This window comes from Charadrius vociferus, unplaced genomic scaffold (assembly GCF_000708025.1).
Source record: "Charadrius vociferus isolate BGI_N301 unplaced genomic scaffold, ASM70802v2 scaffold455, whole genome shotgun sequence".
Lineage (NCBI taxonomy): Eukaryota > Metazoa > Chordata > Aves > Charadriiformes > Charadriidae > Charadrius > Charadrius vociferus.
In genome coordinates this window covers 4622946-4646985 of record NW_009648550.1, presented here as the reverse complement: position 1 = coordinate 4646985, position 24040 = coordinate 4622946, and the positions used below count along the sequence as shown (strand labels likewise).

Sequence of the window (24040 nt, the reverse complement as noted above, 5' to 3'; positions counted from 1 at the left end):
TTTTCAGATACTGAAACAGGAATGGCCAAAGCACTGGCCAACTTTTATAAGTGATATTGTGGGAGCAAGCAGGACTAGCGAAAGCCTTTGTCAGAATAATATGGTGATCCTTAAACTATTGAGTGAAGAAGTATTTGATTTTTCCAGTGGCCAGATTACTCAAGTAAAAGCTAAGCATTTGAAAGACAGGCAAGTATATATATTTAAGTCTTGATAAACACGGTCGACTTTGTGCTTGCTGCTAAATAGTTGCTCTCACTTTGACCTTTTGAGTGAACACATACAGCTGCCTAATTTAATTTCTGAGACTGAGTGGTTACGGATTTTTCTTTAAAGCAGTACTGTTAGGTGATACCAAACCTATTTTGTACACACAGATATTTCTGCCTTACTGCAAGTAGCATCTGTTGACTGATGGTCATGCTCTGTTAAAAGAGCATTCGGCATTGCTTGCATTTCCAAACCAGAATTTGCAGGCACAGGCTTTAAGCTACTTCAAAATATGCATTATTACCATGAAAAGTGGTAAAAGCCAGGTGGCTTGTGAATGCCTCCACGGACATAGGTCTTCCGGACCTGTTCTGTGAGCGTGGACTTTTTGATTAAAGTAGATAGGATTTTTTTATGGAATGTGCAAATGCTTAATTTTTAACTTACTTTTTTACAGCATGTGCAATGAATTCTCTCAGATATTTCAACTGTGTCAGTTTGTGATGGTAAGTCTTATTTCTTTAATGATGTTTTTAAAAATTCCCCCGTCGTACCTAACAATATCATGAACACTAATGGTTGTTTACAGGAAAACTCCCAAAATGCTCCCTTAGTTCATGCAACTTTGGAAACTTTGCTACGATTTCTGAACTGGATTCCTCTGGGATATATATTTGAGACCAAGTTAATCAGCACACTAATATACAAGGTACTCATGCAAAAATTGATGGCTCTTAAATTTAAATAAAAGTTGCAAAAAGGCTTAGCATGCAACACACTTGTAATACTCTCTATTTTTTTTCTTCTCTCAATAGTTCTTAAATGTTCCCATGTTTCGAAACGTTTCTTTGAAGTGCCTCACAGAGATTGCAGGTGTCAGTGTCAGCCAGTACGAAGAACAGTTTGTAACACTTTTTACATTGACCATGATGCAGTTAAAACAGGTAATGTTTTTAATAGATCTCTTGACTGTTTCTTCTTGCAGAATTGATTTCTGTAGAGCTTAGTTCAGTTAACAAATTTATATTCGTTATAGGTATCTTGATAAGATAAATATTATTCTTCAGTGGTATTTATGACTTGATCAGAAGATGCTAAGTGTATTTTTCTGACTCTAGATCACAGCTGTATTTCTGCTGCATTGATCTGTTTTGATTAATTTAAGAGCCTTTTTGTGCATTGGGGCTGTCTGATGGGAAAAGTTGAGAGAGATGCAACAGAACGTGTACTGCATGGCCCGTAAGGCCTAAGCTGACCTAACTTCTGCAAGTTGCTATTTAATTTTTGAAACTAACAGAAATGTTTGTCATAAAAAGCCACTCTTTAAATTTATATAACTTGATTCCCCTCTGAGCAGTTCAGATTCAGATACATGAGTTTGTAGCTTTTCTCACTGTATTTGCATATTCAGTGAACAGTTGCAAGGGTTTTTTGACAATTGTTTTCCTCTTTGCAATGTTGGTCCAGCTAAGAGGTTCTTTAGAATAGGCATGCTTCTTTTAATGTCCCTGTTCCCCTCGCCTTCAAGTGGAGATATAGGATTTTTAGTTACAGTTAAATTTAAAGGCAGATTTTTGCACACACCCAAGTTATTTTGTGTTAGGCAGCCGAACATTATTCCTCAGTTCTTACAGATGATGCTCTTTATTGTAAATGCCAGTGTATGTGGCCTAAGTTTTTCCTCAAAACATCAGTTGAATGCCAAGTTGGGTAATTGGCATGTTTTGCAACCTGCAGGTTTTTAGCGTGACTATTGCGTATTAATTTGATGCAAACTGTTGCATTTGTTGCAAATATCTGACTCTGTCTTAACTTTGTAAAATGAAGTTGGAGAACAATCAGAACCACGCAAAAGCTGGCAGCAGCAAAAGTATTAAACTTTGTTCTCTCTTGTTCTATAGCTTAATAATGTTGACTTAAAGAATGTAGTTCACTACTTGATGACAATGTTGAAAATGTTTTCTTTGTATAATGATAGAATTTAAAAGCCAACACATCTCTTAAGAGGTGCCAGAGATCTTTACAAGGTTACTGAAAAACATGTTCCAGTATCTTTCAGAGTCTTCCTTGCTAATTTCTGAATGTTATGGAGAAGGTCTTTAGTGTTGTTTCAATGTTATGATGGTGTAATGTTTTGGAACTTAATGTTGCTAGGGGCAGGTAACAAACACATTTTTGGAACATCTTTGCCTGATGCCAATTGGAAATGTCTGATAGATACAATACTTTCCTTGTTTACGGCTACTGTTAAAAGGGGTGTAAAAAAGGTTTAGTTCATCAAAGATTTTGTACCTGTTCGCATTTTCTCATTACAGCCCATGTTGGGATTGAGCATGAAATGAAGGAGCTGTAAGACTTTTTTGTAAGAAAGCTCTGTAAAGAGGGGATGCCATGGAAAGGAGAGGGCAAAATATTTGTTCATATACAGTAGTTCTACTTCTGTATAAAATGGGAAATTCTTGATTATGTCTATAATCTTTTTACTAGATGCTTCCCTTAAATACCAATATCCGACTTGCGTACTCAAATGGAAAAGACGACGAACAGAACTTCATTCAGAATCTCAGTTTATTTCTCTGCACGTTCCTCAAGGAACACGGTCAACTTATAGAGAAAAGATTAAATCTGAGAGAAACATTAATGGAGGTAAGTTGCTCAGTTGTCTGGTTTCAAAACGTAGCGAGTGTGTCTTCACACTCAAAGGATGTGATAGTAATGTAATTTTTAGATCATTGTACTTATAGTGGGTAAGAGGAAAAAAAAAATCCTATTTCCTTCACATAATTAGTCAATCACATGAATAATACAAAAAAATCCTAGTATACTTCAGTGGCACTATTTTTGGTGATCCTATACTACTAACACAATGTTTGAAGAACGTAAGTCTCTGTCTCCTTGTTTGTTCTTCCGTGAAAGTTTTAAATACTGCGTTAAAATAATTTCATACATTGTTTTTATGTGGGTTTTTATATACCATATTTTGTGTTTTACTCATATAGAGAAGGTGTTGCTTTGACTTCCATCAGTCTGTGTGGAGCAGCTCAGTTGTGTTTTTATTCAGTGCCCAAAGCTTGGTTTCTAGGGTACAGCGAGTGCTGTAGTTCAGTGCTTCCATCCTGGTGTGGTTTCTTGCCTAACTTGCCATTTCCCAAAGTTTAACTGAAAGCCTGTAAATGTAATCCTCAGGGATGATACTCTGTTTCTGTGCAAGAAAGACTATGTATGTCAGTAACGCTTAATGGCAGAGCTCTACCAAATGATTATGTGTACTTTATTTTGTAGTATTACTCGTCTTGGAGAAGGACCTCTAGGCCTCGATTATCAGCTATCTTACAGCAGTTGCTGAGTAAAATGTTTACAGTTGTCCTTCCTCTCTGCTGGTTCCCTTCTTTTCTTGGAGACTGCTGCATTCTTTTCAGTTTTGACAGTAAAGTGCAACTTTGCTGTCAAAATTACTGGGATCTGTGGAAATTATTGGAAATTCAACTAAGAATAAAGGGTTGGAAAGGCTTAAATTGTAGGTGGCTACTAAACACTCAGGGTACCACCTCACACTGTAGTGAGGCTAGATAACAACATTAGGGTTTTTTCAGTTGTGTTTTTCTAATTGTGAATAAAATGTTTGCTGGGGGTGAGCTGTTCTGTGGTGACTTTTTTGCTAGCTCCCTCCCACTGCTGAGCTCCAAGGCGATGAAACTGGCTCCAAACCCCCTTGAAGCACTGCTTCCTGGGCCCAGAATCAAGCCCTGTGCTGGTGAGGAGGTGATAGGTGAGGAACTGCCCTGAGGCAGAAGGAGAAAAACAAAACCACAGTTTCAACCTGGAGACCAGGTTCCATTGGGAGAGGGAAGTACATCTTGCAGATGGATTAGCTCAAATCTAACAAATGTCCATCCGAATTCTAGCCTGTTTTCCAGTTAGTATTCTCAATACATTTCTTCTGGAAGTAGCCCTCTACAGTAAGTTAGTTGCAAGTACCAAATAGTAGCTTATTTAGTGATACTCCTCTTAGTCCATCTTCTCTCGTAATTTAAAAAGAACGCCTATCCAACAGTTCCCAAATGATTCCCGAGCTTGCAAGTAGTAGGCTTTCAAAATAACTGAATTTCAGGAGCACAGCTCAAGCTTCTACCTATGTTGAGGCTTTATTAGGAAGACCTGTGTAAATGGCTGAAGCTGTTGCATGTGCTGTACAATTGTGTGGAATTTGGAGTGCAGTTCTGAGTTGTTGGCTGGTATAAATTATGTTAAATTCTTCTTCAAAACTGGCCTCTACAAAATTCAATTCTGGAATGACTGTGAGTGTTGTATAGGATGTTGAAATGTTTCACAAAGTCCTTAGGCTGGCCTGAAATGGTTGCAAATTTCACTTTTATAAGTTGCAGCGTAATAGAATGTAGTTACAGTTACTTAAAGTTCTAGGTCATTCTAACCTGTTTATTCCCGCACTTTGGATGTATCAGATCTTCTGAAATTGTTTCACGGATTCATTGGAGCTGTGTAGACTAGTGAAGGAAGCTACATGAGTTATTGCAAGTGGAATTACCAAGAAAAACTGATGCGTGTAAGACAATGTAGGGCTGTTTTAAATCCCTCTTTGGACACTATAGATACAGATGCTCAATCAGGTCTTTACTGTCTAAAATGCTCTGACTTGCTGTAGTACCTAAGCTATAAAAACGTCTTCAGATTTCATTGTTCCGTTGTGTTTGTTCACTGGTGGGCTATTGCTTTAATATATTTCACCAGGGGACTGAAAAATAAGCTAGGCAAAAAACGTTTTGCTATGTGGTTCTAATTTCTATGGTTGGTATCTCGGTTCGCCAGAATTCTGTCAGTGGCCTTCTCTTCTCGGTCTGCTGTGGCTGTTCTGTCAGTGAAGAGGTTGAAAATGTTCTGGTAGATGACTTCTGTGGAAAGCAAGTGAACAGATGGTTTTGATGGTTGCCTTCAGTTCTTCAGGGCATAAGAATCCAGAACAAAGTAGCAGCAACATTCTTGAGAATAGCAGTCATTGAAATGAGCTGTTGAGGGGTTTTTGAGGCTCTAAAACAAAATGCCTTGCAGAAACTCCAGAGGCTGGGAGTTTGATAATTTACAAACAGGCTGATTTGGCTATGGAATTTTTTTAAGATGCTTTTAGGCTACTTTAGATTTAAGAATTGATACACGCTTTGAAAATAACAGTAATTGGCAGGGCAGTTTGTTTTTGAGTTGCTCTGCTGGTTACAAGTCTGACTCGTAAGTAATGCGTTGCAATGTTAACGCCTCTTGCTCCTAACTTTTGTATGTATTTGGCATTTTATCAATATTTGGATAACTGCACTTCAAGCAATGTGGTTTTATCTGCAGAAATAATTAGTAACCGGATGTTTAAACATCACTTTTCCAGGCTCTTCATTATATGTTATTGGTATCAGAAGTTGAAGAAACTGAAATCTTCAAGATTTGTCTTGAATATTGGAATCATTTAGCTGCTGAGCTGTACAGGGAAAGTCCGTTTTCAACATCTGCTTCTCCATTGCTTTCGGGAAGTCAACACTTTGATGTTCCTCCGAGACGACAGCTTTATTTGCCTGTATTGTCCAAGGTAATCCATGCTTAAGTAAAGGGACTGTAAAGGCACTGTAAAGACTTCGATAATGTTGCTGAATTAGAGATTTTGCTTCATGTAAGGAGTCACATAAGAAAACTTTTCTTGCTTCAAGTAGTCGGTAATTGATTCAACTCCGGTTATTTAAGGTGCTGCAATTGTGAAAATACTTTAAGGTGTGTGTATTTTCATGTTATAGTTTGATTCAATTTTAACTTAACTTTGCAACATACAGGTTCGATTGCTAATGGTTAGCCGTATGGCTAAACCTGAAGAAGTCCTAGTTGTGGAAAATGATCAAGGGGAAGTAGTACGAGAATTCATGAAGGATACAGATTCCATAAACTTGTATAAAAATATGAGAGAAACATTGGGTAAGTGTACTAGCTGATATTTTTGTGCTGTAGGTCTGTGTAGCTGCATCAGCAGCATTAATGTTAGCTTATGATTTGAAGTATTGTGTGGGTAAAATGATTATCAGTGGGGAGTAGGACACAAACTTGACAGGGAGGAGGCAGTGCTGGTCTGAAGTTTTCTGTTTTAAGCAGGTAATGCCGTATAACTTGGTTAAGTAGTAATACACAATTTTTGTCCCTTGCATTTTCTCATTGAACAACACCTTTTGATAGTCCTTTACTAAAATGTTTCAGATCCAGTGAAACCTTAGTTTTGTCAGAAAGCTGTAAAATTGAAAGGATTTTTCCAAAGTGGACTTGCTGGTTATTACTTCACTTGTACTCTTGTGTAGACCAAGCACTTCGTAGCAAAAATTATCTCTTCCTTCAATAGATCTGAATACTTAAAAATTTTTTTGTAGTATCCTTAAACAAAACACAAAACTCCAGCCTGAACTTAAGCTTCAAAAATCTTGTCCAAAGTTAGTGCTGAGGTCTTATAATATTAGAACTTGCTTGAAAGTACGAAAGCTGCAATTAATTACAAATCATGTAGGGGAAAAAAAAAAGGAAAGCTGTGAGTACACTGAAGAGCACCAGAATCGGTATTTCAATAGCATTTAATGTAGCAAGTATATTTTATTTTTAGTGTGTGTATACTGTTATCATTAGAAGTCTCACATTCAACTGTGACTGTTTTATCAGTGAATTGATAGTCCCGATGTATTTTAGTGATAACTTAGGGTTTTTTGAGGCAAGACAAAATTTTGTACTCCTAACTGCCACTTGGGATGGGTGGGGAATTGGAATTGTCATGTGTTTAGGACATCAAACCTTCGATACTAAATATTTTTTCTATCAAATGCAAATGTGTTAAGGTTTATGAGCTCGGACTGGGTGGGGAAAAAAAGCTGTGTGATGTAGACTGTTAGTGTTGTGTGTTGTTTGGTTTATTTTGTGGCGTTGTTTTTTTTTAAATTCTTACCTTTGTACTTGGGATGTAGGTATGGCCAGGGTTAGATGAATTGTTCTAGTATCTTTTCATATGGAACATGAAAAAAAAAATTGTATCGTATTAAATTTTTAATTTATTGTATTAAAGTTATTACTGTATGTCCTGAGCCTTAGTTGTATGTCCAGGTACTGGTTTGTTTATATGGAAATGCAGATTTAGTTAGTATTTGTTTTCTGTTGTTAGCTGTTGCTTATACTGTATTATCTCAAGGATTCCTTTTTTTTTTTTTTTTAAATTAGAATGTGGTGGAAGTTGTATTCTGTGGGACAGTAGAAATCTGTTTCTGAATCTGGCCTTAAATTGCTTTTGGCTTGCTTGGATTTAGAATTTTATACTAGAGACACTAATCCTATTAAGGGCTGATGCAGGTGTCTGAGTTGTGATGCTTGAATTGTCCCACCTAGACTTGTTTAGGTGTACCGTCTCCACTGGTTATTGCAACCAGCAGACTTAATGACACTGAAATAAAGAGCAGAAGAAAATTGATTAAATTCTTGCACACTGTGTAATGTCCCCCATAGACAATCCCATATTCCCTATAAACCATCAGTATGCATGCCTTCTGTTAATAATTTCACTTAGCAACTTTACTGATTTGACCTGTGAAACATTCATTGATTTAGCCTTTTCACATCACTTGTTATTTTTTTCTTAAAACAAATTTAACTTTGCCTATGGAGTTGTGATCCAAGTTGTTGCTTTAAAATGTGCCTGTTCGATATTGATGTTTTTCAGTTTATCTTACACATCTGGATTATGCAGACACGGAACGAATTATGACTGAAAAACTTCACAATCAAGTGAATGGAACAGAATGGTCATGGAAAAATTTGAATACCCTGTGTTGGGCTATAGGCTCAATCAGTGGAGCAATGCATGAGGAAGATGAAAAAAGATTCCTCGTGACAGTAATTAAGGTACCATGATGCAAAACTAATAGCTTTGTCACACTTCATGGCTTATGCTCAAGAAACTAAGTTTACGAAAATATTGCTGTATGTTATTTGTAAGTTACTTCATACAGCAAGCAAGTTGATAAGAGTCATTTAATGAGTAATCTTATATCCTGAATTTAAGGCCGATAAATTCTTTAGCCATGAGCAATGCATTAATCGAAATAGCCTTTTCGCTGTGAAAATTTCAGGGATAAAATTCAGTTTATGATGAAGTATTTTTCTTTGGGGATGCAGAATAGATGAAAAGGGATTGCTAATGAAATAAAGGAAAGTGGTAAAATAACCCACAATTTTAACTAGCTGGCATCCTGCCATTTAACCTTTTTCCAAATATTCATTGAGCAAAATGAATTTTTGGTAAAAACGTGCATGGAAAGAGTACAGGAACAGAACATTTTTTACAAGAGTAATGGACCTTACTTCAACAAGTCATATAAAATCGTGCAGAAGACTTAGTTTAATGTCTTTTATTTGATGTGGAGGAATCTATATTGATATCAATGTCTTGGTCAGTATTAAATGTTGTGAAGCTCATTGAAGTCCTCCCTGCAGAAATCTTTAGATGTATTTGAAATGGAGATTTCATAGTTGAAAATACAGTGTTCCTGTTTTGGTTAAAACTTAAATAATTGCATTACCTCAATCTTAACCCGCTTGGGTTCTTTGTTTGTTTTTTATTTGGACTTTGAACTTGGTGATAATAACCACTTTATTTTAATACAGCTCCTTGTAGGATTTTTATGCTTCATCTTGTAGTGCTTTTACTTCAACTGGACAAACTTGGAGAGGAAACTAAAAATATGTTGTTTTGTAGGATCTCCTGGGACTCTGTGAACAAAAGCGAGGAAAAGACAATAAAGCCATTATTGCATCAAATATAATGTATATAGTAGGTCAATACCCACGGTTTTTGAGAGCTCACTGGAAATTTTTGAAGACAGTAGTCAACAAGCTGTTTGAATTTATGCATGGTAATTATCTGGTTTTTACTTGCTGTGTTAATTATAAATAAAATAAAGTTAATGCCCATACATGCACATGTATGGGGAGAAATACAAAGCAGTAACTGACTTGATTTAATTTAGAAACCCATGATGGCGTCCAGGATATGGCTTGTGATACCTTCATAAAAATAGCACAAAAATGCCGCCGACATTTTGTTCAGGTTCAAGTGGGAGAGGTCATGCCATTTATTGATGAAATCTTGAACAATATCAATACCATCATCTGTGACCTTCAGCCACAACAGGTATGTTTAATTCAGGGTTGTAGATAGTTCCTAAAGACTAATCAAAAGTTACTTCATATTGAAATGTAGTAGGTTTTTTTCAAGGCTTGAATTGTATTCCTTAGTTCTTTGTTAGCGACAGCGTTATGGTATCAATAGAACGATCAGGTTCCATTACAGAGATCTCAATTAGAATGCTTGGAAGGAGAATTAAAGTGCATTTAGTTGGAATTTTGATTTCTGGAATCTTTTAAAAAGTAAATAAGATACTGAATCTAATTTTGTGGTTCTGATTCAGGAAAGAGTATCCTACTATAATACTATACCTATAGCGCTTGTATTTGTCAAGGAGGGCAGGGAACAATCTGAAAGCGCCTGCATCTGGGAAGGGCACAGATCGTGAGGCGAGATAGTAGCGTGCACATGTGACACGTGCTGAGATGTTTGCAGTAATGCACTGGAACTTTGGGCAGAGTGGCTCTGGCATTTGGAAAAAGGCTTAAACATTTGTGGTAATACATATTTAAGAGCTAGATGGCACACGTCTGAGCTTTCTCGCTTCAGGATGTGATGGCAAAATGAAGAAAGACTCTGAGGTGTATACAGTGGAATTTGAGGGGAAGGGAGTGGAGATTTGTTTTATACATGATGAAACTAAGAAAGAACAGAGAAGTATCTTGTCAAGTCAAGGGAGAAAAACTTACTTAGACAGTGAAACCCATTTTTGCCCTTTACTATGTTGTTAGTTCAGAACAGTGTAAAATTTTCCTTCCTGCTTTTTAACCTTTCTGTTTGACTACTTGTTCCAATCAGGTGCATACATTCTATGAAGCAGTAGGATACATGATTGGAGCACAGACAGACCAGACTGTGCAGGAGCATCTGATAGAAAAATACATGTTGCTACCTAATCAAGTATGGGACAGCATAATTCAACAGGCAACAAAAGTAAGCTCATAAATTAAGTGTATTCTGTGTTCAGGTGAAGAAAACCTGCTAAACGTTTCTCTTACTCTGGGTTTATTTTTTCACATGGCATGACACTAAGTGTACATAGCTGAGGTGGACTTTGTTAAATAATGGTTAAAGCGGTGATGGATGTGATAGTAAAAGTGTTGCTTTGAGAGAGAAGACTTAAATGACTAAAAAAATACTGGTTTTAATCTGATAGAAAGGACAACATCCTGTTACTGTACAGAATGTTTCACTAGTTTTTTTTCCAAGGCTCCCGTTCACCTGACTTAGAAGTGGGTTTTCTTTCCGAATAACAGAAAAGTTACAATGCTAGAAATACTTTTCACTCTTCTTGCTTTCTCTTCCATCATTCTTTTAAAGTACATCCTTATTTCTTACTTTTATCTTCCATTTCTTTCAGTCTTTTCAAAATACTTTATCTCCACGTATTGAAGAACAGTCTTGCACTGCACAAGAGATCTATCCGTTTGGAGTTAATCTAATTGAGATCCTGAAACTTAAGCAAGCTTGAGTTACTTTTCTCACTCTGACTTCCCTCTTAAAATGAAAACATACTGCCTTTCCTTCCTTTAGGACCAGTTCTGTCTGTTTTCACCTTCTTAATTTCTCCTCCTTAGATTTATTTTCTTTCTTCAACTAGAGTAATGCTTGTACCACTCTAGCAAAAATATTTCTGCAGAAGAGCAGAATTAAATCAATTGAGGTTTTATCCGGTCTCTCTGATTGAGGTAGCGGCAAGTGCCATGAAGTAAACAGCAGTATATTTAAAGTCATAAATTTCAGTGATATGTTCATTTAACACTGTGTAAGATTGTTGTAAGCTGAAGGGCGGTCTTATTCACTAAACAAAACGGACTCTTAATTTTTTTAACAGAATGTTGATATTCTAAAGGATCCTGAGACAGTTAAGCAGCTTGGTAGCATTCTGAAAACCAATGTAAGAGCGTGTAAAGCAGTTGGCCACCCCTTTGTGATTCAGCTTGGAAGAATTTATTTAGATATGCTGAATGTGTACAAGTGCCTAAGTGAAAATATTTCTGCAGCTATTCAGGCTAATGGTAAGAAATTCCACGTTCTTCCTGAAAATGGGGGTTAGCAGTGTGTGTTGTCAGGTTTCAAAGTACATTCCAATTAGGCTAATTTTACTGTGATCATTTTATTGTTTGGGAAAGTGGAGTATGACTGAAAGTGCTGGCTTAGTCTTGGTTTGGTTTTTTTTTTTTTCTGTGTTAACCAGATGTTTTATTCAAATAAAGAACTTGGTGATTTTAGAGGGAGGAAAAAAACCTGATAAACAAGAAAGTTTAGGAAGGGTGCAAAACACCATAGATGCTTGCTTTGAATTAATAGGCATCTTGCTGAGACAAAGTTGTAGCATGTGTTCTTTTAGCTTACTCCAATTTTGAATATTAAAAGACTGTCTTTAAATAGAATCTCATTCATTTTTTTCAAAAGATGTTGGCAGGGTTTTGGTATGATACTGTGTCACTAACATTTCTGTAATAAAGCTATAATAAAGTTATTAACTGTAGTGAAGATGTCTGAAAGCCATGATAAACCAGGCTTGCAATCATTGAGAAGGAATTAGCAATTACCTAACCTATTTTTACTAGATAAATCTCAGTAGAATGTGCTTCTGCAGTTCGTTACAAGATTAAATGAGTCAGTCATTGATTTGGGGGTAAGAAACTGAACTAAAGATAAGGCTTCTTAAGGATAAGTGCGGACAGCTGGGACCTTTGGAGCTAGAATGGGGAGGTAGTTTGTTTTTTTTTTTAATTTGCACAGTAAGCATAAGAAGTCTTTTATAGTATTTGTAGTTTGGATAGAAAAATCAAGAATTCTCTGTTTTGTGGTATCAATTTAGGTTAATCTCTTTGTTACCTTACCCAATTAACTGAAGCTTTAAAACTTTTCAGGTGAAATGGTAACAAAGCAGCCCTTGATTAGAAGTATGAGGACTGTAAAAAGGGAAACTTTAAAACTGATTTCTGGCTGGGTGAGCAGGTCCAATGATCCTCAGATGGTAAGTAGGTTCATTTTATACAAATAACTCATAAGACAGAATTAGGAAGAACTCTGGTTTTGTTCTGTTGTTGACTGGTCGCAGGAACTTCCTTCAGTAAGTCTGTAAAATGTAAAGGACAAAGTATGATCCTACAGAGGTAAGCCTGAGCTACATTTGAGATGCTTCTGTTAATTTTAGCTGAGAGTGATCTTAAAGGGAATCAAAGAGGTTTAAGAGAACCCTATTGGAAGCACTTCTGGATGGATGCAGAGGGTGGGGAGCTTACAGAAGTGTAATGTATTTCAACTTTCTTAGGCAAAGTAGCTTCTGTAACTAAACAACGGACTTTGCGATAAACTGTGTGCTAGAGACTTTGTTCAATAACTGCATTGTTATAACTGTGGCTTACTCTTTCAATTAGGTAGCCGAAAACTTTGTTCCTCCCTTGTTGGACGCAGTTCTTATTGACTACCAGAGAAATGTTCCAGCTGCAAGAGAACCTGAAGTACTTAGTACTATGGCTATCATTGTAAACAAGCTGGGTGGACACATTACTGCTGAAATACCTCAGATATTTGATGCTGTCTTTGAGTGCACATTAAATATGATCAACAAGGTATTTATATTTAAACTTCAGATAAGGCATCTCCCTAGTGACTGAAGACCAAAAAAAATACTGGGGTTTTATAAGAGTACTGGTCTTGACTGTTGGTACATCTTTAAGTGAAAGACACCCTTTTCTTGCAGTGAAAGGAGGCAGTGTGTAGTGAACATGAGAGTTTATTACACAGCTTTCATTTTATGGAAATTAAGTGGGGGTTCCTGCCTTCTTTCTGTGAATATAATTTCCATGCATGGCGTCTTGTGGATCATCCCCCTGTTTTTTTTGCAGTCACAAAGTGCATTTGTGGCACTTGAATAAATTTCTGCTCAAACATACATACTTGAAGTCTGGCTTAGATAACTTTTAATTTCATTGCCTTAAATTTCTTTGTTCAGTTCTTGGTTTAAGTCATCAGTAATTTTTCTGTTCTGGGTACTTAGAATGTCATGCTTCTGAAAGCAGAAGTGTATTTCAGTCAAATGTTAGTGTGAGACTAACTGCTAAACTTCATAAATACTTAAAATTTATTAATATAAGTACTGATCAGTCACTTTGAGTATTTCTTCACTAATGCGGTTCTTACACTATAGTGTGCAATACTTGTTTGTGTAATACTTGAGCACTACCAGCTGAATTAGGGCTACTTTGCAATCGGGTGTAACCAGCAATTGTACCCTCATAGCGACACAGGTGCTTACGCAGTGCTGAGACCATCTGTCTCTCTAGCTGTGGACTGGGTAGTGACTAAGGTGGTGTATTGACAAAATGTGTCTCAGCCTGTCAGTGGTGTTGTGTAACTCTAAAAGGTTGTTTCCTCAAGCTTTGGTGGGGAAAATTGGGGGAAAAAGTTACCTGGGAAATGTAACCTTTGCTTTGCATTTAAGGTTAGTTTAAACTTGGGATCTGAATGGTGTTCTATGTCAGCTATTGACTCTACTTAACAGAAGATCTTACGATGGACTTGTAGGAAACTTTATTTTTACCTCCCTCTCCTTCTAGGACTTTGAAGAATATCCTGAACATAGAACAAACTTCTTCTTGCTACTCCAGGCTGTAAATTCTCATTGCTTCCCAGCGTTCCTGGCCATTCCACCTGCACAGTTCAAACTTGTTCTGGACTCTATTATTTGGGCTTTCAAACACACAATGAGAAATGTTGCAGATACAGGTAAATGGAATCGTTTAATATGCAGACTTCATTTCCGGTTTCAGATATTTTCTGATAGAATGCTGTTTTCTTGCATCTTTTTCTGTAGCCAAACTTAGTGTTCCAGTCACGTGATTCTGTACTGCATTTGCACAAGAATAATACTCTTCTGTCTCAGCCTCAAGCTGTCAGCCAGGTGTACGTTAATGGGCTGAAATATTTGGATGCTGTTTCGCTCCGGTAGCTGTAAGAGCACTGTTGGAGTTTCTGCTTGCTTTCTTTTCCATGGGAGGGTTGGTACTTTTCTGAAATGGCCGAACTGATGCAATAGCTTGCTGCTGCTAAGACTGGTCTCACAGCTCGACTTACGTAGTACTGCCAGCAGTGTTTGACTTCATACCTCAGGAAGACCGTTGCTCAGTAACTACTGACAAGTCCAGCAGAGAAGTGAATGATTGGGGTGGGGGCTGAACTTTCACTCTGGGAGTGAGCTCAGGGCATATGGAAAGGGAAACACCTTAGATTCTTAGAAGGAGACACTTCACGGAGCGGCTGAGTGTATCACTTTATTTAACAGACCTGAGTAATTAAAAAGCCCGCCAGAATGACAGTTATGGAGGGAGACCAGGAGAGGCTGTATAAAAGTCTTAAACTCTAAATCCATTATTTCTGAAGATCTCAAGCTTAGCGCGCTGTCTTCACTACTGGATAAAGAAAACGCTGTGAATCCACTTAGTTTTTAGCCAATTGTCTTGTATCAGCGTTTGGAAGGGATGGGGATAAAACATACCGTTCAGTTACATTTTACCTAGTAAAATAACTTAAGTTTTCACGTAATTCTAAAAATTAAAACACTTTCCCTTCTTAAATTAGCAAACACTTCTTTTGGTAGAGGGTTTCTCTCGCCTTCATTAGTACCAATAACCGTGATTGGTTCTTTGTACCTCTGTCCCCTACCAATGTAAGTGCAGTCCGTGTGCCGTGTAAATGTGGCGATAGCCCTCTAGTGGCTACTTGAGGAAATGCCTGAGAAAATCATGGTACATACTGCGTATGTAATGCTTGTCTTTTTGGTGCCTATCACAATTTCTTGGGATATTTCTATCGTTTTGGAAAAGGCAAAAATATGCACAGAGCTCTTAGTATTGTTCTGTTGGTAACTTCGGTTTTTAATGCATATTTTCCAGGACTTCAGATACTTTATACTCTACTACAGAATGTTGCACAAGAGGAGACTGCTGCCCAGAGTTTCTATCAGACGTATTTCTGTGATATCCTTCAGCACATTTTCTCAGTGGTAACAGACACCTCACACACTGCTGGTAAGATAGATAGATATAAAAGCTGGTTGATGAAAACAGTCCTTTTGAACATCAAAATACTGTTATGCATCCTGTTCTGAATAATAACTGCATATGTGTAACTTTGATTTGTTCAGGTTTGACAATGCATGCATCAATCCTTGCGTACATGTTCAACTTAGTAGAAGAGGGAAAAATAAGTACTCCATTAAACCCTGGAAATCCAGTGAACAACCAAATGTTTATTCAGGAGTATGTTGCTAATCTTCTCAAATCTGCATTTCCTCACCTGCAAGAGTAAGTGTGCCGCGATTCTTTAATACTTTGAGGTGGGTTCTTATGTCTGGAAATACTAACTGATATGTTTTCTGTTAGTGCCCAGGTTAAGCTGTTTGTAACAGGACTCTTCAGTTTAAATCAGGATATTCCTGCCTTCAAGGAACACCTAAGGGATTTCCTGGTCCAAATCAAGGTGTGTTGGGCGTGCGTTTTTCCAAGAAATGAAAAATGATTATTCAGCGGGGTGATATTGTTGGAAAATGCTTGGACAGCATTCATTCAGTGATTGTTTGGGAGATGCAAGTTATTTTATCAGCGAGAACTCTGTCAGATGGCTTGCATGACTCTGGTGTATTGGAACCTATTTCAGTGTGATTTAATTTTATAAATTGGGCTTAAATGTCATCAGTTGTGCTTTATGCTGTGCATACAATTCATATGCCTAAGATGGCTGCAAAACTTAGTCTAGTTGATTTTTTAACCAGGTTTTGTTTCAGTTCTGCTTGGGACTGGGACATGTTTTGAAACTTGCTAGAGTAATGCTATGCTTCTGTTTTTCTAAAGATGTTAGAATGCAGGAAGACTGTAGGAAAGAGTTTGTTAATTAGTTTTCAGACTGCAGTTGTCAGGTATTTCAAATTGTAATGATACTGCTCTAATGGCGATACGCTCCAAATGCTTTCCAATGGTTTCTATAGCATCCTGTTGTGTAAGACACAGTGAAACTCGTGAAATACCTTGCATTCCTTTATATTAATTCTGACCTTAGGAACAGAAAGCAAAACAAGCAAATAGCCTGGCAGGGAATGTGAAGGGAGGATGTTCTCTGTATCATTCTGGGTCGTGGAAGCTTACTACTCTGCCTAAAGCATTTGCTGATAAACTAATGATTTTATGTGAATTATACAGGAATTTGCAGGTGAAGACACATCAGACTTATTCTTGGAGGAAAGAGAAACAGCCCTTCGGCAGGCTCAAGAGGAGAAGCATAAACTTCAGATGTCTGTACCTGGCATCCTTAATCCACATGAAATTCCTGAGGAGATGTGCGATTAAAAAAAAAAAAATAATAAAACAAGTTTTGCAGTTTTCTTTCTGTACAGCTACTTTGTTGTGATAGAAGAAAACAGCGCTTGGATATTTGTTGACCAAAATGATGCCAATTTGTAAATTAAAATGTCACCTAGTGGCCCTTTTTCTTATGTGTTTTTTGTATAAGAAATTTTCTGTGAAATATCCTTCCATTGTTTAAGCTTTTGTTTGGTCATCTTTATTTAGATTTGCATGAAGTTGAAAATTAAGGCATTTTCAAAGTAATTACTTCATGCCCATTTTGTGGCTAAGGGGAAAATAGGCAAAACATAACTTGTAAAAGACTAAATTGCAAAATACTACAATTTCCTGTAAGAGTATTGATTTTTTTAATTCGGGATCGTTTTCTTTCTAGTCTGTCCTGCAGTCTAGGAGGAAAGGTAATGAGTAAACCAGATTGAATTAATTGTTAAGCAGAGGATTATAGTGCTGCATTTGTTTTGATCAGTTAGCAGCTTTTTGGACTGAGTGGTAAGGCTAGGCTACATGTATTTGCAAGTTGTATGGCAAGTTTGCAGCAAGATCATGTGCATATCATCCCATTGTAAAGCAACTTCTAAAGAGTATGGGAACACAGTACAGTTAGTTATTTTTACACAGTTCTTTTGTTTTTGTGTGTGTGCTGTCGCTTTGTCGACAACAGCTTTTTGTTTTCCTCAATGAGGAGTGTTGCTCATTTGTGAGCCTTCATTAACTCGAAGTGAAATGGTTAAAATATTTATCCTGTTAGAATAGGCTGCATCTTTTTAACAACTCATAAAATAAAAAAAAAAAAAACTCTGGCTTTTGAGATGACTTATACTAATTTACATTGTTTACCATGCTGTAGTGCTTAAAGAACACTACTTAAAAGCAAAATAAACTTGGTTTACATTTATTTTTCTTTCTTCGGCTTATTCTTTTATTGGATGAAAATGCTGTGATCATATTTAAGATTTGTATCCTGAAGGCATAGCAGAAGTTCCTTGAGGTCTCGCTAACTGTTGCTTCTGGCTTCTCTCATCTCAAGGACAATGGCTGTGCCTGAAGTTAATGTGAACTAAGTTGGGTTCCACTTGGAAGTACAGTAGCTGCTCTGACTTACCTCCATGAATAAATATTCCATACTATGTTACTCTAAAATGCTGGGAGTAAGGTACTCCTGTTCTCTAGATGGACTCTTTGCAGTTTATTTCAAAGAGGTATTGCACTCGTATCTTGACTAAAAAACTGATACTAGTACAATTGATACTAGTACATGTTAACACGTGTAGACAAGATCCAAGGTTATTTTTCTACCTAAAGTTTTGTAATTAAATGATTTTCACAGACTTACAAAGTATGGATACAAAAAGCAGTATGAACACTACGATTTTGTGTACGGTCTTGGCTTCCCCTTTTTTGTAATGTCTTGTCTCTGTTTTCTAACAGTTGATGTTTAGCCCTCCCAAAGTTTTTCCATTTATTTGGTCTCTAATCTTATGATTGTTACTACGAGGCGAAGTATAGCCGTTCACACAGAGCTGTAAAACAAGGTTAGACAGTTGTGGAGGTGTTTTATGTAAGTTTGGACAGTGTAGTTAACTTTGTGCTGTATATTCCTTCCGAAGTAGAAGTGCATGAGTTAGCAGTTCGTGTAGAATTTAGCTGTGGCCAGAAGAATGTTGCCAGTCTTGACTATTGGCCCCTTTCTGTTTATGAACATCTCTCGATTTGTTTTACTCTGCTGGCCCTAAAAAGCAGAGCCGCTTCTGCCTAAAGGTCATTTGGCAATATACACGTTGTCAGCTGGCAGTTGCTGATCTTTGGAGAGAAGGTTCCTCAAACCCTTTATGGCTAGGACTTAGAATACAGCCTACCCAAATTGTTAATTATTTTGATAGTTACTAAACTGATTCTGTTCTCTCCTTAGAAGCTCACGGTTTAAGCTTTTTCATGTCTTCCTGTCCAGTTGATGTATAGCTTTCTGTTCTGCTCTGTGAAGGTGGTATCATCTTTAATAGACAGTTTAAAGTGAAATATTTGAAGCACTGCTGAAGGACATGTCCAGAATGGACATTAAATGGCTTGTGACCAGGCTGAGTTGCAGTGTTGTAGAGCTACACATTATCAGAAGCTGTGCAGAGAAGAAAATCTTATTAAAATGGAAATAAATACCACCGATAGTGTGACGTCAGAATGATCATATCCCATGAGTCACAGAACTAAATACGGAATTGGTTCTGACATGCAGAGGTAGTAACAGTGCATTAAAAATAGTTTTGAACAAAAAATGCACATATGCATTCATGCATGTTAATTCTTTCCGTATTTCAGATTAAAGTCTGAGGCTTGTGGTCTGGTTGTTTACTGAAGAATTAAATCTGACCTAAACTCTCAACAAATCTGAAATGTATTTTTAAAGTTGATTCAGAGAAGAGTTGTTTTGATACCTTTGGGATTACCTAGTTACAAATTTTTAATCTTAGTTTTTGCTTCCCTTTTTGATCTAAAAATTTAACTGTGGTCTTGACTTGTTATTTTAAGAATTGGTGCCTTTCACTGACCTCTGCAGATGCTATAAAAATGCAGCTTATGCAGAGTTCTGGATACCGTTAAAGATTTGACTTGTGTGTGTGCATATTTCTAGTGCAGTTATCCTGAATGTGGACAAAATAATTGCAATGTACATCTTAAGAAAGTTCTAGTTCTAATGCACACTCTGTAAATCAGAATATATGGATAAAAAGCATGAACCATCATATAAACATATACCTAACTTGTAACTATATGTAAACCAATGTTTTGTGCATATTTCTATACAGATTTAAAAAAAAAAATCAAAACAATTCTATGTACTCCAGGTACATTCATAAATACAAATATTGCAGGGTGTTTTCTGTGTTTACATGAATTGATTGCCTGTTAGCTGATGAAGACACCCCAAGTACTTGTTTCAGGCTACCATGATGTGTTTGCTACTGTAACTGAAGCAGATTATTTTCCAAAGCATTTTAGGTTAGTTTGTTTTGTTTTGAACTAGAATAACTTGGTGTGTGTTAATCTGGTTAAGTGAACTATTTTCCAATAAAGCTACTATTTATGCAAAAAAAAAAAAGCTTTAGAAATGCTCATCTCTCAAGGAAGCTTTTAAGAGTTACTTTAATAGTTTCTAGCACTGGAAAGGCAGCAAGACTTCAGCTGTGGGTTTCTTAATGGAAAAAAATGAGGAAAAGATGCTGAAAATAATGCAATAAAATGTAGAGAGGCTGTGACCAAAGCAAGGAACTTGCATTAGAGCTGTACTGTGATGATGGGTCAGTCTGTCCAGTAGTCCACTTATCATTGGATAATTAATTATTGCTGATCCAAGACTTCTGGAGTACTGTTTGTATTTGCTCGAAAATGTCTAGACTGTTTCCCTTTCTCCCCACATACTAGGTTTGCTTCATAACATTTGGACACAAAATTGAAATGTCGGAGATAGTTGTCTTTTTTTTTAAAAAAAAAAAAATTTGGGTGCCAAAAACGAGTAAAAGCAGATGCCTCTCCCTTCATCTGCCCTTTATGAATGTATCTCTGCACTCGATTTCTTGAGACTGGATTTATTTTTAGACTTTTAGATTTAGGAGATCCTTGCTTCATTGTCCAAGGTTGATTATGGGCAGCAGTGTTCCCTCGGGAAAAGGCTTAGCCATTCCAGCTGAGGGATTCATTTTTCAGGTAAGATTTCACATACGATGCACCTTAGCAACTTCAAGCACATGAAATCACTGATTGCATACATACATATTGGCCCTCTGTGCTGCTATTGGTCTTTGTATAGTGTGTTTCTCCCTACCTGTGAATGCTTGTTTGTGCTGTAAGTGGGTACAAGATGATGGAGTGCTAAGGAAAGATGGGGTCAAGGAGTAGTATTTTGGAAGTTAGGAGTATGGATGAGTGACAGAAGTCAAAGATGAAAACAAGACACTTATGTTTTTACTTTTATTTCCCCCTGGTAGATAAAGATGAACAGCAGATTTTCCTAGGCAATACATTGGGTGGTCTCTTTCAAGTCCCCCATCAAAATATCTCAAGGGGCCTGATTTTTTTTTTTTTTTTTTTATTGTGAACACCTTTTAAATTGTAACTCTCTTAAAATACTGTCTGAGGTTTTTTTTTCCTGAGTCTTGAGAAGTCTGTCTTTCATGGAGCCTGTAGTTTCAGCAAAGACTTTCAGGAAGAATTGGCTAATTTATGTTGGCAGATGGGGGGAGGAGTTAAAATTGTTTTCTCTGATGTGACTACATAACAAGGTTACGTGTGTATGTGTGCTGCAAAGAGCTGACTGCAGCACACTTACTGCCACTGCTGGTTATTTTAACATGTATATTGATAACCAGGCAGGAATGACCAGTCTTTTCTTGTGGCATCTCTTTAGCATTAGATCTGGCTTGTGCATTTTGCATCAACCTTCATAACTGGTTTTATGAACTACTTATACCTTTGCAATTAGCTTCTGAACTCCCCCCCTCTGAGCAGTTTGCTTTCAGGGTTAACTTGGAACTTGCAACTGTGCAATCAAAAAAGTTCTTCAAAGGAACATTGTAGACAATACTTTACCAGTAAAAAGTCCAAAAGAGATCCAATGTACAAAAAAGAGAGCTGTCTGTGCTCCTTCTCTTTGACTAGTAAGATGGTTCAGTTGCTGATGACACTGTTGCTAATGCTCAGAAAAGTAGCTCTTGTCTTGCCTTCAAACCAAAGGGATGACCAGTCATCTGACGACTACTTCCTAGGCTGCAATGATTAAAATGAAGATTGAAACACTGTGAGGCATATTATCCCAGAATGAGGTTGAGAAACGTGGGTACAATCCTTAGACTGTCTCATCTGGGAAAAGCAGAGGTAGACTAGTAACACTAAATCTCAAGCTAGTACAGTCACATCTCCCACCAGACCTTTATGGGTACAGAAACAAAGTAACTTCAACTGAATTGTTAACCATAGAATCATACAATAGTTTGGGTTGGAAGACAGCTTTAAAGGTCATCTAGTCCAACCCCCCTGCAACGAGCAGGCATATCTTCAACTAGATCAGCTCCAACCTACCTCTGAACGTTTCCAGGGATGGGGCATCTACCACCTCTCTGGGCAACCCGTTCCACTGTTTCACCATCCTCTTCGTAAAACATTTCTTCCTTATCTCTAGTCTGAACCTACTCCTCTCAGTTTAAAGCCATTACACCTTGTCCTGTCACAACAGGCCCTGCAAAAAAGTTTGTCCCCAACTTTCTTAACCAAGATGGCAACCTATGAGAGAGGGTCCAAGATGCAGTCTGAAACCACTCTAAGGTGGAGCTTGCCCCATTTACCTGGCTGTACAGGGTGATTCTTACCACACTCAACAGCTGGTAATAATGGTTATTAGAATGCAGACTATTTTCTTACTAAAATGCTGGGTAGCTGGTTAGACAGCTGATTCTGGAGCAAACTGTTTAATGCAGCTTGGCAGTGTAGTAAGCATTATCTATGCTTACATGAGATGTTGCTTGCCTAATAGGGCTATAAATTATTTTGAGTGTATTCTCTAATATTTGGGCTAAGTCAAACTAATTTGTCTTCACAGGATGCGGTGATATCAAAGTCTAGGTAGAAATGAACCTTGTTAAAAAGTTTAGAATGCTAATAGAGCAATGCAAGTCAAGTGCTGAAACTTAAAAGTGTATAAACTTAAAAGAGATTCTGTTGCATTTCAGGCAGGTTTCATTGGTACCTTTACATTATGCAGGCAGAGACTTACTTCCTTTAGTGAAATGAAGGACTTCCTAGGTGATAAGATTCCAACCATTTCCAGCATCATTCCAAACTAGAGGTCACAGATCTAACTGGACTGGCTGGATGCACCTTTTTGACACTATCCTCTGCACAGCAAAAATTACTTACTTGCTTTCCAGCTGTCACAGCTCCCATCTCCTCTTAGCATCTGCTGAAATCACTGGTAGTTGACCTGTTATTGTAAGTCCTGGCAGCAGGGGAGTAAACATGCAATCCATTTGCCAATTATTGCTGCTACAGGAATGGGAACCTACAGCACAGCAACAGAAAGTTCAAACAGAAGATAATTCAGTCATCCCACATCAGACAAAGCTCTGGTTAAAGTAGTTGACATCACTAATATTTGTTGGTTATTTTTTTTTAAAAAAAAAGGTTTTGGTTAAGTCACATTCTACAATTGCTATTCTGAGGTCAAACGATCAACTATATACGCTCGTAACGAGAGTGAAGGCTTAAAAATAGAAAGTATGAGGCAGGCTAGGAGAGGCTGAAGTGTCCCAAAGAAGGAACAGGACAGTCTTACTACCTCAACCCTAATCCACCTCAGGGTGTCCAGGGTGTCTGTTCTTGGTTTTGTTCTGGGCTTTTTGGTTTTGTTTGGGTTTTTTTGTTTGTTTGTTTGTTTTTTTTCCTTTTAGGGAATGGTTAACTCCATCCTTACCTTAAAGAAAAACAGGACTACAGTATTAGTTCAGCGCTGGGACATCATTAATTTTGGAAAGTATATGTATACATGTTTTCAAACTCTTAATCTAGTCATAAGTTTGGATTAAGAATTTTAGTTTTGCTCAGGTCTTGCATTTATCTAAGTTACTTCTCTAGAAGAACTGTGCTGGCAGTTTACCAGAGCAAATATTTCCAGATGAGGAGCATCGTAGTTGAGGGAAGGAAAAAGGGCCTCCTGGGGATCAAACAACCTTGCAAGGATGGCACATGAGGAGAGAACAAAGGTCAAGAGGGGAAAAAAAAAAGGGCAACACATGTAACCAGGCCAGTTACAGCTCCCGTTGTCTTTTGTTTGGAAGCTAACATTTCATTTAAAAAAAAAAAAAAGGCAATTTCATCTCTTTAAAAAAAAAAATAAAAAATTCTTGTGTGCAGTAAAAAGAATTTAGCTGGCAATATTCCAGTCTGCACAAAAGCAGGAGTGACTCAAGGTCACCCATACTCTTCTGTTGTATTCATTGAACTTGGCATGTGATACCACGCTTCAAATGGCCCCTGCCTTGTGCTGACTGCGGTGGTTATGTGGCGCTGCAATCAGATCAAAGAGCTGATTTGTCAGAAAAACAATCTTCTAAGATGTTTTGGTGGTTGATTTTGGTTCTGTTATAAAATTTACTGCAAGCTCTGTATAAGGAAGGAAGAGGGGAAAGAAAAGTGCAAACTCAAATCCATGTATGCAGATTGTAGAACTACGCTTTCTATCAAGAAATGTGGTTGTCTTCCAGACGCAGAC

The 24040-nt window shown here is 37.3% G+C and overlaps 1 protein-coding gene across 1 annotated transcript in view; it reads left to right on the top strand.

Annotated features, from left to right (window-relative positions):
- Positions 1-17680, top strand: part of XPO1 (exportin 1) — a 33281-nt gene extending 15601 nt beyond the window's left edge. Inside the window, exons 6-24 of the mRNA XM_009886024.1 lie at positions 8-189; positions 668-716; positions 800-919; positions 1026-1154; positions 2698-2856; positions 5603-5800; positions 6039-6177; positions 7949-8130; positions 8984-9140; positions 9255-9418; positions 10211-10345; positions 11247-11430; positions 12292-12398; positions 12802-12996; positions 13984-14152; positions 15319-15453; positions 15570-15729; positions 15808-15904; positions 16621-17680. Coding sequence (XP_009884326.1) covers positions 8-189; positions 668-716; positions 800-919; positions 1026-1154; positions 2698-2856; positions 5603-5800; positions 6039-6177; positions 7949-8130; positions 8984-9140; positions 9255-9418; positions 10211-10345; positions 11247-11430; positions 12292-12398; positions 12802-12996; positions 13984-14152; positions 15319-15453; positions 15570-15729; positions 15808-15904; positions 16621-16767 — 2808 coding nt within the window. The 3' untranslated portion in view covers positions 16768-17680. The remainder of the gene's footprint in view (positions 1-7; positions 190-667; positions 717-799; positions 920-1025; positions 1155-2697; positions 2857-5602; positions 5801-6038; positions 6178-7948; positions 8131-8983; positions 9141-9254; positions 9419-10210; positions 10346-11246; positions 11431-12291; positions 12399-12801; positions 12997-13983; positions 14153-15318; positions 15454-15569; positions 15730-15807; positions 15905-16620) is intronic.
- Positions 17681-24040: the final 6360 nt, after the last annotated feature.